The sequence below is a fragment of the Phyllostomus hastatus genome, unplaced genomic scaffold (assembly GCF_019186645.2).
Source record: "Phyllostomus hastatus isolate PE091 unplaced genomic scaffold, TTU_PhHast_1.1 phas_contig_34, whole genome shotgun sequence".
Classification (NCBI taxonomy): domain Eukaryota; kingdom Metazoa; phylum Chordata; class Mammalia; order Chiroptera; family Phyllostomidae; genus Phyllostomus; species Phyllostomus hastatus.
In genome coordinates this window covers 36266847-36281915 of record NW_025333857.1, presented here as the reverse complement: position 1 = coordinate 36281915, position 15069 = coordinate 36266847, and the positions used below count along the sequence as shown (strand labels likewise).

The following is a 15069-nucleotide window of genomic DNA, read 5'->3' as shown; positions in this document are numbered from 1 at the left end:
GTAAAATCAAGCCATTTATTTTCCTTATTCTCAATAACCTAATGAAGAACTGTTCAAAACAATAACAGCAATAATGCATTGAATACAGCTTATGGACAAGTGAAATGAATGACAGCAATGTTATAAGGGGCAGAAGGGATGGATTAGAATACTCTGTTATAAGGTATCTCCATTATTTGTGAAGCATTATGGTATTATTTTAAAGTGAAATTATATTAAAGGCATACTGTAATTCTAGGGCAACCATTTTTAAAATTAAAGAAATATAATTGATATGCTAAGAGAAGAAAATAAGTAGATCATACAAAATGCTCAATCAAAACCAAAGAAGGCAGAAAAGTAGGGGAAGATTTTTAAATGAAAATAAAGACATGCAACAAATACAACAGAGCTACATATATGATAGCTATAAATCCATTAACCCAACTACATCAATAATCACTTTAAATAAAATGTTAATGGTCTAAATGTAACAATTAAGAAACAGACCTGACAGAGAGGATAAGAAAATAAAAAAAAAAAACAACAACTATAAGGGGTCTACAAGAAACCTACTTTAAATATAAACACACAAATTAAAAACAAAGGGATCTAACTGACATGTATAGAGGATTTCACCAAGTAGCAGCAAATACATACTCTTCTCAAGCTCGCATGGAGCATTTACCAAGATGGACCACACTCTGGGCCATAAAATATACCTTAACAATTTAAAGGAATAGAAGTCATACAAAGTTTGCTTTTATACCACAACAGAATTAAACTAGAAATCTGTAATAGAAAGCTGAAAAATCTTAAATATGTGAAGTTTATTAAATAAACACTAGTTGTAAATAATACATAGGTCAAGAAGACATCTCAAAAGCAATTTTAAATATTTTGAATCAAATAAAAATACAGCTTATCAATCTTGGTGCTATGCAGCAAAAGCAGGACGCAGAAAGATTTATATTATTGGATGCATATATCAGAGAAGAATATCTAAAATCAATAATCAAAGCTTCCACCTTAGGATTTCAAAAAAAGAAAAACTTCAATCCTAAGCAAAGAGAAGAAAAGAAATAATTAATGGACCACAAATTAATGAAATTCAATACAGAATACCAACAGAGAAAAGTTAATGAAACCAAAGACTGGTTCTTTGACATCTAACCAGATTAAGTAAAAAAGGGAAGAGACAATTATGAAAAGTTAAAGGAAAGGACATTCAAAAATAAATTAACGTAACACTTTATATCAATGGCTGAAGAAGAAAAATCTTATGACCATATCAATAAAGAAAAATCATCTAAAAAAATTCAACAATCTTGAAAAAAACTCTCAGCAAACAAGGAAGAGAGATAGGTATGATAGAAAAAAATCTGAATATTGGATGCCTCTGGGGATGGGGGCAGGTAAACTTTTGGGTATGATGATTATGTTCATTATCTTGATCATAATGACAGTTTCCCAAGTGCGTACACATGTCAAATTTATCGTATTGTAGACTCTAAATCTGTACATTTTACTATGTGTCAATTTTAACTAAATAAAGCTGTTACTATACAGTTAACAATAGAATCTAGATTGTGGGTATATGGTTATGGGCTATAAAACCTTATAAAATTGATCTATGTTTGAACACTTTTCATAATAAAATGTTCCCTTTCAACTCTAAAGTTCTATGAAATTATCTTAGAACATAAAGGTAAAAATAAAGTTTAAAAATTTAAATTGATAATTACCACTAGACTATAACAATCATTTGTGTGATTTCACAGTATATTTCTATCACAGAGTAATGCCTTAAAATCAGGAATTGTGCCCTAAGCAAATGTTGATCTTCCTACAGAACCACTGGTACATTGCTGGTACGCAGTTAAGTGGCCACTGAACATAAGACTATTATAAAAAGAACACTGAAAGATTAACAAACATCAACAAATATTTCAAAAACAGAATGTGAACATTAAAAACAAATGTTAGGCATAACAAAAAATTTGCAAACTTGACCAAATATTTTAATTTTAAAGAAAACAAGAGAAAGAAGAAGGAAGACTACACAGTAGTCCCTACCTATCCTAGGTTTCCTTTTCCTGTTTCATTTACCTGCAGTTCCAGTTACCAGTGTTCAACCATGATCTGAAAACATTAAGTGAACAATTCCAGAAATAAGCATTCATAAGTTTTAAATGGTGCAACGTCCTGCGTAGCATGAAGAAACCTCACGCAGCCCTGCTCCAACCCTCCTGACCCCGTCCCTTTTTGTTCAGTGTATCCACGCTGTATAGGCTCCTCGCCCATTACTGTCTCTTTGTGGCCAGCTAGGTTATCAAATTGACTGTCTTGGGATTGCAATGTTTGCATTCAAGTAATCCTTATTTTTCTTAATAATGGCCGCAAAGCATAAAGAACAGTGATACTGGCAGCTCAGCCTCCTTTAAGTGAAAAGGTATATAGGCATAGGAAAAAGCATAGCATATATAAGATCAGTACTCTATCTGTGGTTTCTGGCACCCACTGGGGGTCTTGGAACATATACCTTGTGGGTAAGGGGAGATTACTGTAATAAGAGGAGTCTATAAGTTCAGATGCTCCCCATGTTATAAATGATAATTTTATCACACAAGCCACCCTTAACTACTGCTTCTGCCTCTGAATTTCTATTACTTTTGCCCTGAAATACTCTTTAAGGGCACCTAGAGATACAAAGCAATCCTGAGTCATTTACCAAAAAAAAAAGGAAGAAAAGATTGTGGTGTTTTACTTCAGATAAATTAACTATATACTAACAGCTTTATTAAGTTAAAAATGACATATAGTAAAATGCAGCCTAACTCTTAAAAGAAGTGTGAAATGTTAAGATTGCTTTAGAAAGTTGAAAGATGAATCTCAGATGAGTCTATGAAGCACTACCACCTCCCTAAGTAGTTTGTATATAAGAACAGAAATTGGTATATGGTGTAGAAAAAGTATACTTTTGCACTGAAAGTAAGAACAAACTGACAGTAACCAGAGGGAAGGAGGGAGGGGACAATGGGAGGGAACATGGGAAGGGTTTTCAAGAACATATATAAAGGACACATGGACAAAACCAAAGGGGGGCAGAATCAAGGGTTGGAAGGGGAGATGGCTGGGGTGGGGGGAAGTGGTGGCAGGAAAATGGAGACAAATGTACTTGAACAACAATAAAAAACGGGGGGGGGAACAAGTATACTTTACCAACATCCAAATTTGCCAAGACTTGAGATAAAGATCAATTAATTTTCCCCTCCTACAAAATTAATGCTTTCTTGCACTTAATCTACTTAATCTATAGGACTCAGTTTAGCAGCATTGTTCTACTCCATTATAGTTAAATGTGTTTTTGGAAACTCACCACTCATATGTAACAACGCTTCTAATGAAAAATGGATTCTAATTTCCAAAAACTATCTGAGAAACAAATATTCAGAGTACTACCCATAATTAAGTTTGGAACCATCCGTGTGACTCCTGAATACTAATTAATACTATTAATATGCTAACAGTAAAATTAGCTGATTACACAGAAGCCTACCAAAAGCATAAATTTAAAACTAATAGGTCTTTCTGACATTAGACCATAAAATATTAAGTCCATAATCTTAACATTTTTCCAAGGTAGCATCTATTTATAGTTTCTAGCATTGAAATTTTCAAAGAATGCTTTTTAAATCCTCTAAATTTATAAAATATTACTTTTTAAATTCTCAAAAGATTTTTTAAAATTTCCAGCTATTATTTAAAGCTTTATTTTTCAAAATATAACCAACCACCTACAAGTAAAACACTGACATGTTATTTTAAAATTTGATAAACACCAAAGCTAGAGGGATCAAAGGACCTGATTTCAAGACTATATACAGCTAGTTATCAAGGCAGGTGTGGTATTGGTAAAAAGATGGCCACACAGACCACTGAGACAGATTATAATCCAAAAAATAAATCTACACAATATAAAGTATATTGATATTTACAAAAGTGCAAAGATACTCAATAGAGAAAGAATATTTTCAGTAAATGGTGCTAGAACAATTAGACATTTGCATCCACAAGCAAACAAATGAATCTCAACCTTCAGCTATACCACACCTTACACAAAAATAGATCAGAAATATACCGTAAAATATTACATTATAAATTTTTAGGAGAAAAATCTTTGTGACTTTGGGTTAAGCAAAGATTTTGTAGATGTACATAAAAAGCATGACTCAAAAAAATTTTAATCTACTGGACTTGATCAAAATCTAAAACTTTTGCTTTGTAAAGACAAACTTGGGAAAGAGTGGGAGAACATATTTTCAGATCACATATCTGACAAAGGACTTGTACCCATAATATCTAAAGAACTTTCAACAATGGGCAATAACAAAACAAACACTTTGGAAAAGAGTTTGGCAGTTCCTTAAAAAGTTGTATCACTTCGTAATTCCACTTCTAGGTATATATGCAAGAGAATTTAAAACATGCCTATAAAAAACTTATACATAAGTGCTCAAAGCAGTACTCATAAAAGTCAAAAAGTAGGAATAACTTAAATGTTCATCAACTGAATGAAGGATAAACAAATTGTGATGCATTCGTACAATGGAATATTGTTCAGTCTTAAAAGGAATGAATACTGATACATGCTTATAACATGGATGAACCTTGAAAACATGTTAAGTGAGAGAAACCAGAAACGACAGGCCACTTGCATTGTATGATTCCATTTAAATGAAATATCCAGAACCATGGAAATGTCCAAATCCATAGAAACAAATCAGATTAGTGGCTGCTGAAGGTAGGGTAGAGGAAGACTAAGAGATATTTGTAGCAACTATTTAATGGGTATATTGTTTATCTCAGGGTTGAAAATGTTCTAGAATTAGATAGTGTTGATAGTTGCACAATTTTGTGACTACCCTAAAAAAACACTTTGCATTTTAAAAGTATGAATTTAATATGTGAATTAAATATCAATAGAAAAAGAAAAAATTAAATAAGCAAAAGATTTGAACAGATACATCAATGGAAATACACAAAGAACAAATAAGAACAAGAAGCTCAATATCTTTAATTAATAAGGAAATAAGAATTAAACCCATAATGCTTTATCACTATAGACCTATCAGAATGGCCAAAAAAAGTTTAAGCAACAATACTAAGTGCTAGTGAGGGTGAAAAGCAACTAAGCACTCATACAACACTAGTGAGGCTGCAAAATGGTAGAGCCAATTTAAAAAGCAGTTCCATCACTTCACATAAATTAAATATTCACTTACCATATGACCTCAAAATCCCACTCTTAGGTATTCACACAATGAAATAAAAATTTATGTTCACACAAAAACCAGTACATAAATGTTTATAGCAGTTCTTCACAACTGCCAAAAACTGAAATGTCCTTCAACCCCTGAATAAACATTTACAGTATAACCACACAAAAGAAATACTACAAGAACTAAAAATATATACAAGAATGAAACACTGGCTCTGGCTGGCGTAGCTCAGTGGATTGAGCACGGGCTGCAAACCAAAGTGTCACAGGTTCAATCCTCAGTCAGGGTAGATGCCTGGGTTGCAGGCCATGACCCCCAGCAACCGCACATTGATGTTTCTCTCTCTCTATCTCCCTCCCTTCCCTCTCTAAAAATAAATAAATACAATCTTAAAAAAAAAAAAGAAAGAATGAAACACTGATGGCATGCAACATATGGGTGACTCTCAAATTCATTTTATATAAGTTAAATGAAAGGAATAAAACTAAGCAAAAGATGACAGACCTCAAAAGCTACATATCACATATTTCCATTTGCATGGCACTCTAAAAAAGGGGAAACCATAGAGTTGGAAATAGATCAGTGGTTCCCAGGAGGAGGGGTAGAGATTGGGTGGGATGGATTGCCAAAGGGCAGCAGAGGGAATTTGGGGGTCTTGTTGGAATTCTTCTGTATTGTGATTGTGATGGTGGCTACATGCCTCTTTGCATTTTGACAAGACAGATGGAACTATGTCATGAGAGTAAATTTTATTATAGGTAAATTTTAAATAAACAATCATGGGATAAATCATACCCACACAAACCTCCACCTAGTATACAGAAGGAAACTGCCTCTATAAATCAAAGTACACCATAAAATATTTTCAAGGCTCCCACCACTGAGGTAGGTGGAAGCACGTTTTGTTATTTTAACTTTGCAAATGAGAAGCCGGACAGATTAAACAACATCCAAAAGGACCTAACACTTATGTCCTCAGTTCTTGTAGTTCCACTCTCTACCACAGTTGTAGGTACATTAGTAAGTAACAAGAGGTCTTCTTACTCTTCTTTATCAAACTAAATTACCTATATCATAAAAGACAGAAATCAAGAAAAACAAGTATTTTAGAAGAAGCCTGTAAGTGTGTGCATATTCAAGAACAAATTATTTTTAAAAATATATATATACTACTTACACAAAAAACCCAAACGTCGTTTGGTCTGGGAGATTCATTTCGTAAAGATAAGGAATCTAATTTCTAGCGGGTGTTCAAAATAAAGGGTATAAATACAGAAACAGACGGAAGCACTAAAAATGAGGCTGCTAATAAGAGCACTAGAGTAAACAAATACAAAGTAAAGCTTAGGTCCTTCATTATCTAAGCAACGTTAAGGGCAGGTTAGTCCCCGTCTTTGCACACTTGCACCTCGTTTCTTTAAAAACTCAATCACTCGCTCTGACCCACAAAACCCCAAACGTAACACATTCCAGAGCCAGGCTGTGCACTGAAAACACATGACCCAACCGTTGGAGTTATTATGCACAGGAGTTTCACTTTTTGTTATCAGGGGAATCCAGGAGAGCAACCCGGAGTCCGAGTGGTGTGGCCCAAGAAAACATCCCGGTTCGGCTACATGCGGAGGCTGGGGAAGGAAAGAGGAGGGCTGTTTGGGATGACAGCGTCTTGCCTTCACGTGCAAGGCAGCGTGCCACACTCCGTGGGCTCTCCGTCACAAGCCAAAGGAGAGAAATGACACGGGTAAGACCAAGCCCAGGTGCCTCTGGTTGCCTCCCCTCGTCCAACACAGCAGAAGCCGGACCACGAGGGCAGGAATTTGAACTCCAGACCCTTGGAGTCCTCTAGAGCACCCTCAGCCGCTGGCCTCGGAAAAAGGGGGCCTCTTCATCCAGCAACCATGACCCCATCCCCTACAGACAAAAAATAAACTGGCGGGCGGAGGCCCGGAACTGCCACCCGCTCTACGTAATTTGACCCCGAGGAGGGCGGTGGCAGATGTCTACGCCCCGCACGCCAAGGGCCCGAAGCCCCAAGATGGTAGGGCCCGGCTCCAGCAATAAATAGTCGTGCGAGAGGCAAGACTGAGGGACACCGGCGGTTTCTTTACCTCCCCAGATGCCCAGAGAGAGCTGGGACTTGTCCAGGTTCACCACATAGTCCCCCAAGAAGCGGTTCAACACATCCACGACCACCGACTCGAACACCATTTTCCTCAGCCGTAGTGGACTCAGAGGCCAGCCCCCCGCACGCCCTCCTCTTGTGCTGGCCCTCCGGTACCCGTCCCGCGAGACCGGCTCGGTATACGGGCTCTTGCGCGGCTCTGACAGTAGCGTAACCAGTGCGGGACACGCAGCCCTGCCTCCAGCCGGACATCGGGGAGGAGGTGGCCTCTCCGGCGACGCGTGCGCAGCTTGGGCTGGAGGGCGGAGGCGGAGCCAGGAGCCGACAAGGGAGCACCAGCTAGACCGGGAGCCAAGGTGACTGGGCCACCGGCTCTGGGACCCTTTCCGGTCGGCTGTTGTGCCCGACTCTTTTTTCCTGGTGGGCCCACCTCCTCCCCCATCGCCTGGCAACGGGGTCTGTAGCCTGAGCTTCGGAATTTTTCCGCCCCCGCCCCCGCCCCCACCTGGAGACCACAGTCCAGGTTGCCTTCGAGAGCGGGGGCGGGGCGGTTACTTACAACAGGGAAAGGCCCACCCCTAGTCGAGAAGAAATCCCTCCCACCAAACACGTGGGCCTAGAGATTTTGCGCTTAATAAAGCGGGGGGTGGAGTTTTCGCTTTTAGGCGGGAAGCTTTGCGATGGTTTTTCTAGGTAGCACCCCTGCGATGTTACGGGTTGGGAAGGCAGAGGCTCCTGGCCTTGCCGGCTACCTGGGTCCCGCCAACTTGCAACTACTTTACCCCATTTTCTGAGGGCTTGGCGGGGACTTAACTGTGGGTCACTTAACTTCCTGCGCTGCAAACCACAAATTCGTGGTTGCTATTCTATTCCCCTTTCCCTGCATCTGAGATGACGCTCTTTTGATCAGAAACGCTGAGCCACCTTTCATGATATAGAGATTTTCTTCAAATTTGAAGTTAGAGAGTCACCCCAAGAATTAGAACTAACTAAATTTTGTGAGCAAGGTCCCAACCTAAGTCGAGAATTGGTATAGAGATTTGTATGAACTTTCAAAAGTTTACCAAAAGACAGGAACAAACATTTCCTAAAATGGATATACACAGGGCTCATAAGCATATCAAAATATGTACGCTATTAGCCAATGAAGAAATGAAAAAGCCACAAATAAGTGAGGTATCACTGTCACTACATACCCATCAAAATGGCTAAAAAAGAAAAAGTGATAATGCCAAATACTAGTGAAGACACAGAGAAATTGGGTTATTCGTGCATTAGTGGGAGTGTGAAATGGTACAGCCACTCTGGAAAATTTGGCAGTTTCTTAAAAAAAAAGGAAAAAATTAAACACCTGTCTACCATACAAACCAGCAATTGTATTTCTGAACATAATCCTAGAAAAATGAAAACACACAAAACTTGTACATGAGTGTTTATAGTGGCTTAATATTCATAACAGGCAAAAACTGGTAACAACTCAAATGTTTTTGAACAGATGAATAGCTAAACAAACTAGTACATCCTTACCATGGAACACTACTCAGCGATAAAAAGTAATTAACTATTGATTCATGCAACTGCTTAAGCGGATCTCAGGACATTATGCTGAGTGAAAACTGTATGATAATATTTATCAAAAATTCTTAAAATAACAAATTTATAGAGATAGAAAACATTAGCAGTTGCCAATGATTAGGTATGGGGAGGAGGGATGGATAGCAGGGAGTAACTTTGTGTTTACAGACCACTTCTGTATCTTGATTGTGGTAGTGGTTACATAAAATTGCATTACACTATACACACACACACACACACACACACACATGAATGCATATAAAATTGGTGAAATCTGAGTAAGTTCCCATGTTTTTATTTCCTGGTTTTGATACTGCACTATAGTTATGCAAGGTGTTATACTTGGGGGAAACTGGATTAAAGGTACATGGGACCTCCCTATATATTTTTTTGCAACTTCCTATAAGTCTATAGTTATTTTGAAATAATTTTTTAAAGTCTCTGCTAATTTGGGGCTTAATAGGAGGTGCCCCTGAGCATGAGATGAGCCTGAAAGATGAGATTCTAATCTACATGATGCTTTAATATCCCTGTGCATGGTACTTGACAAAGTATTCAAAAAGGAAAACGATTTGTATGTGATACCTTACCAGAATATGTTAAAATATCAATTACTCTGTAAACATCAAATATTAGGGGAAGAAAGATGTTTAATAAGGGATTTTCACACACCTCCTTCTGGTTCAAAATATCTAAAATGACTGAGCACTTCCCCCCATAAAGCAGAGTCCCAAATGCTGATGTCCATCAGTGTTCACTGATTCCAGATTTTCATATGATGGATTGCTTGTCATTCAGGTTTCCATCCAAATATCACCTAATCGAAAAGGTCCTTCCTGACCTCTCAGTTCCAACCAGCCAGCATTCACACTGTCATATTTACCTTATGATGTCCATCTCATTTATCACTCTCTGAAATTATCTTCCATACGGGCTTTTAAAATGTCTCTCTCTCCCACCACTGCCACTACTAGAACAGGGAGCTAATGTATCTAATTGACTATCGAATGTCCAGAACCTACTTGAGCACCTGACACAAAACAGGTTTTCAATACATATTTGTTGGAAGAATGAACAAATGTTGACTATGAAGCCACACCCAACTCTCACAAGACCACACATACCACCAGAGAAGTAGATTAATATATTAAGACCTACTCAAGCAGAGACTACTCAGCAGGGAAAGAAAAGAAAGAAAGAGAGAGAGAAAGAAAAGAAAGGAAAAAGAAAAGAACCCCCAGAGACTGTGGTTGTGGAGTGAAGGTGTAGCCCCAGGAGCAGGGACATTGGAAGCTTGGCTGGGGCCTACCACTGCAGTGCTGTGAGAGGCAGGTATGGTACAGAGACCAAGAAATGAGGCACATGGAAGGCAAGACTCTAGATCCAGAATTAAGGTCCCTTTGGCAGGGCTAAAGTGAATCCAGGTCCAGGGAGGCCAATCTACCGTAATCTCAAAAGAGGACCCAGAAGGATCCTTCAAAAAGGTAAGTCAGATTGTGTCACTTTGTGCTCCAAAGCTGCCCACATCACCATGGTAACGGCCACAGCCCTTAACAATGGTAGATAAGGCCCTACCTAACCAGTCTTCCTCTTTACCCTGCCCTTATCTAGAATGCTCTTTCCTCAAATATTTGCATGACTCATTCCTTCTGTCTTTGCTCTCCTGTCTTTTTTCAGCCCTTCCCTGAACAGCCTGGTTAAAATTGATACCCGCTCTCTCCCCACCCCTCAGCTCTCCTATTATCTTCCCTGCTTAATCTTTCCTCAGAGCACTTACCACCTAACATGCTAGGCTTTTTACTTATTCATTTCTTGTCCATCTATCTCTCCCCACTATAATGTATATAATAGAATGTAAGCTACTCAAAGAGAAATTAATATTATTATTTTACTCATGGTTCTATCCTCTGTGCCAAGAACAGGTTGAATACTCACATTGTTGTTGTGGAAGGCAGGCAAAGCATACCTGCTAGGTATTCAATTATTGTCAATCAGCACCAAACCTACCCTTCTACATTCTGCTGTACCATGTGGGGGCAAACCACATTCACTTCCCACAGCTAGCTTCTAGTTAGGCTTTGCCAAGAGGGTCAGCAAAAGGGCTGGAGAAGGAAGAAGGGACTTGCTTGTTTCTGTTCTTTATGGGTCTTTCTGTCTACTTCCTTTTCCTGTGAGCATTGCCCCAGCAACCATTCTTCACCCAGGCATCTGCAGTTCCTTAGCAGCACCTGAATCTGACTTATGTTCTCCCTCACTTGCACAATTAGCACCATTGCGACCTCTCAGAGACAGCAGAACCAACATCATCTCCCCAGATTGAAACACCTAGCCAAGTAGCTCCCTCCTTCGACCTCCGAGCTTCAGCCCAAGGCTCCTGTTCTAAGTTCCCAGGTCTGTTCCTTTGCTCATTCAACGTGTTGAGTTATATTTGCTTCCTGCAACAACTAACTGGGCAATACACTAGAGTGCTTTTCTTCACTTTCACTACTTAACAATTTTATACCTTGTTAATACTTCTCTTGTATGTATCTTTCTATCGGAGCATGCATACTCCAATATGCTCCAAAGCAGTCAGTATGAGCAGTGGGAGTGAGGGGAGACGTTGGTCTGAGAGAGGGAATCAGCAGTGTCAAAGAGAGTAAATGCAAATTGTGGGTGAGGACAGGAGCCAGACTTAGGGCCAGAGATTGAATTAAGTGTCAAGACTGGCAGCAGCTGCCAGTCTATAATGAGTCCAAGGATCAAGGGCTAGGATAATCAAGAACAGGTCAGGCAGTGACGTGTGAGGTGGACACAAGAAAGGATTCAGGAGACAGGCTACCCACATGAAGTTCTGGGGGTCTGTGCTTAATGGTCCTTTGGTGCAAGGGCAGTAGGGTTAGGTGGCTCACTATAAGCTGATATCAGCCCCTTCCTCATTTCTTCAGTCCAGCTCCCAATTTCTGAGCCAATCTTGATTTAAACAGAATTTCTAAGTCCTACCAGATATGATCTCTATGCCTATCTGAACTTTTGAATATTGACAATTATCTCAATTTCCTGCTTCTGTTCTCTTTCCTCATTTGGGGAACCACTGATTGAACTGGAGGCTGTGTGACTGGGGGTGTGGGTGTGTGTGTCTTTCCACAGAAGCTGGGCATCTCAGTGTGTACTTCCAAGGCCAGCTCCTGTCACTCTGCCTTACCTACCCAATCCATCTATTAATGCAGATAATTTGAAACATTCAGGTAGGAGACACTGACCACTGTGAAAGTTCACATAAGTGGAATCAGTATAAAATGGAACCAGAGCAGCCTTTCCAGAGGAGCTGTCTTGCATGTCTTGTTCCTTGAATCTTTGGACTGGTTGAATTGGGCCAGACCTTTGGAATAGACCAAACCAATATTGTCTTACAGCAGTTGTTTGTAAAGCCAGCAGGAAAACAGATATCCTGATCCTAAGGACCGATGATTATGGATTCTCTACCTGAAGATAGAATCAGTAACCAACCATGTATAGGTAAAGAGTAACAGCTTATTAGCACCAATAGGGATTCCTTTCTTCTATTCGTGTAATTAGTTGTTTCCGTTTCTCATAAAAACCCTTTGCCTGCACCCTTGGACCATTCTTTGGGTTTCTGCCTGAATCTGTGCTTCCAGATTTGCAGTTCTTTGATCCCAAATAAATACTTATTGCCTCACATTTCACCTTTTGTCAATTTGGGGTTAACAGATGGAGTGGGATGGGAAAATTCAGAGTGAGAGAGCAGCCAGGAGGCCTTTGTCAAGATTTAAGCAGGAGATGATTGTAAATCTCAACTAGATCATGGCAATTTAATTGAATAGAAAGGCATAAATGAAATGAAGGTCATAAAGGTAGAATTTATGAGCCTTGGAAATTAATTAGGTAAATAAAATAATCCCAAGATTGTGTCATTCATAGTAATTGGAATGTAAAAACAAGGTACTGGTTTTCTAGGAGATAAAGAGGAGTTCAGATTTGGGGTGGTTCCATAAGATTTGAAATCTAGGGGAAAATATCCAGGACACAGTGTGATTTGTCTAGTGATATAAATTAAGAAAGGAGGTTACAGTGAGACTAGAACAAGAGATGGAATCTTAAGGGCTCACTAAAAAGAAGCGATTATCCATACTCAATGTGTAGATGACACTGGTAGTAAAGAAATGTAGAGAGAGAAGAGCAGACCAAGGATTGAACAGTGAAGAAACATTCTCATTTAGGGGGGAGTCGAATGGACATGAGAGGGGACGCCTAGTACAGGAGTCAGTGCACTTGAAGTGGGATGACACAGAAATCCAAGAAGAACTTCTAGGAGGAAAGGGTGGTCAACAACATCAAAATTGTAGAGATGTCAGGAAAGATAAAAACTGTGAAAACTCAACCAAATTTAGCTACTAGGGAGTACTTGCAAAGTTTTTTTTAAAAAATATTTAATTATAGATGGGAAGGGAAGGACAAGAGAGGGAGAGAAACAGGATTGGTTGCCCCTACGAGGAGCCAAACCTGCAACCCAGGCATGTGCCCTGACTGAGAATTGAACTGGTGACCTTTTGCCTTACAGGATGATGCCCAACCAACTGAGCCATTCCAGCTAGGGTATACTTGCAACGTCTTTTGATTTACCAACTAAGAGACATCTAACCAAAGTAATTTTAAAAGAGTAGATTTTAATCAAATTGTTACTAGGAAATTTGAAGCTTATATTTAGCAGTAGTATGTTTTAATTTTTTTAGAAAATTAAATTCATGCTGATATTTATCAAGTACTTACACATACCAATTCCTTTGATATTAAAATAGATACTCATTTCCAATGAGGTTTCATTAACTCAATAAATGCTCGCATTATTTTTGTATTTTTGCAGTATTTAAGCTCTTCTTGTCCTAGATGCTTTTATCATCACAATATAATGTCATTCCTGGTAAGAATCTTAACTGATCCAGAAATAAACCAAACAGTCACCTCCACATATCCTATTTTCTGGCTGCTTTAATCACAGTTTGTCCCAGCAGTCTCTATTTAACAACTACTTGCCTGGAGACAGTCTAGTCTATAAATAGATATTGAAAAAGCTATATATAAAACTGTTTCTAACTTTATGTAGTTCTATAAATCTTGACAAGATATACCATTATAACACCATAAGCATGTCTGTGAGGTTCTGAGAAAACAAATCCCTCAAATACACGTGCACACACAGATGTGATATAGAAGTTATAATGTGCTCTAATATTTTGATAATTTTATCCATGTCATGTATAGCTTATGTACTTTATATCTTTAATTCACATGCATTACATATGTATATATACAATTCACATATAGTACCACAGGTGAAGAATAGATTTTTAATAACAAAAAAGATTATTGGCAGTGTGTTTTTATTTAAAATATTTAGTGTAATATAATAATTACTTAAGTAAAACCTGTAATGTCTAAAATTTTCTATGATCATATTTTAGAAGATCTCCCCAAAGAACACAAAGAATCTCCTTTGAAAGTAATCATGATATTTTTCCATTTCTAATAAAAGTAGTCTCCATCAATTAGTTATCACATTTTTAGTGTTCTTAGGTTATACACTGTGCTTTTTATAGCCAAGGAAATTCTGAGTCAGATGCACTAATTTTGTTTCGTTAACCCTAAATTAGCGAAGTCAGACATCAACTACTGATTCAAACTTCTTCAGTTTTCCCTTAGAGGAATTTGTAAGAGCACCATCTAGTGGAACTTTTTCACATAAAATTCATCCAAATTAGTCTTTAAGTTGAAGCAATAAATTTTAAACATTTTCTTTTTAAATGATAGTGATTATAAATTGATTCTTATATATTTTCTAAAATAAATTCTAAATATATTTTCAACTAAACTTCATATGCACAACCCATTCTCTCCCTCATAGCCAGTGCAATGAGAACATGTTGTGGTCCAGGCTACTGGGGGGGAGCAATACACAGGGCAGTGTCTGGTCACCAGAGTCGCCCCAATAACCCCAACTGGCCTAGTTAAGCTACATCTCAGTCTTATCTTTGGAAAACTCTAATAATAAACTCGGTTTTAAAGACATCGGTTTAGGTGTAGTTTGTTATACAGCAATAATTTGTATACCTT

General features: G+C 38.3%; 1 protein-coding gene across 3 annotated transcripts in view; it reads right to left on the bottom strand.

The window, feature by feature from the left end:
• The window catches only part of VPS13A (vacuolar protein sorting 13 homolog A), a 208293-nt gene extending 200646 nt beyond the window's left edge, over window positions 1-7647 (bottom strand). For 2 of the 3 annotated variants that reach the window (XM_045840536.1, XM_045840537.1), the window contains exon 1: window positions 7370-7647. In XM_045840536.1, coding sequence (XP_045696492.1) covers window positions 7370-7469 — 100 coding nt within the window. In that variant the 5' untranslated portion in view covers window positions 7470-7647. The remainder of the gene's footprint in view (window positions 1-7369) is intronic. The other variant, XM_045840535.1, reaches the window with a different exon arrangement.
• Between the last annotated feature and the right edge of the window lie 7422 nt (window positions 7648-15069).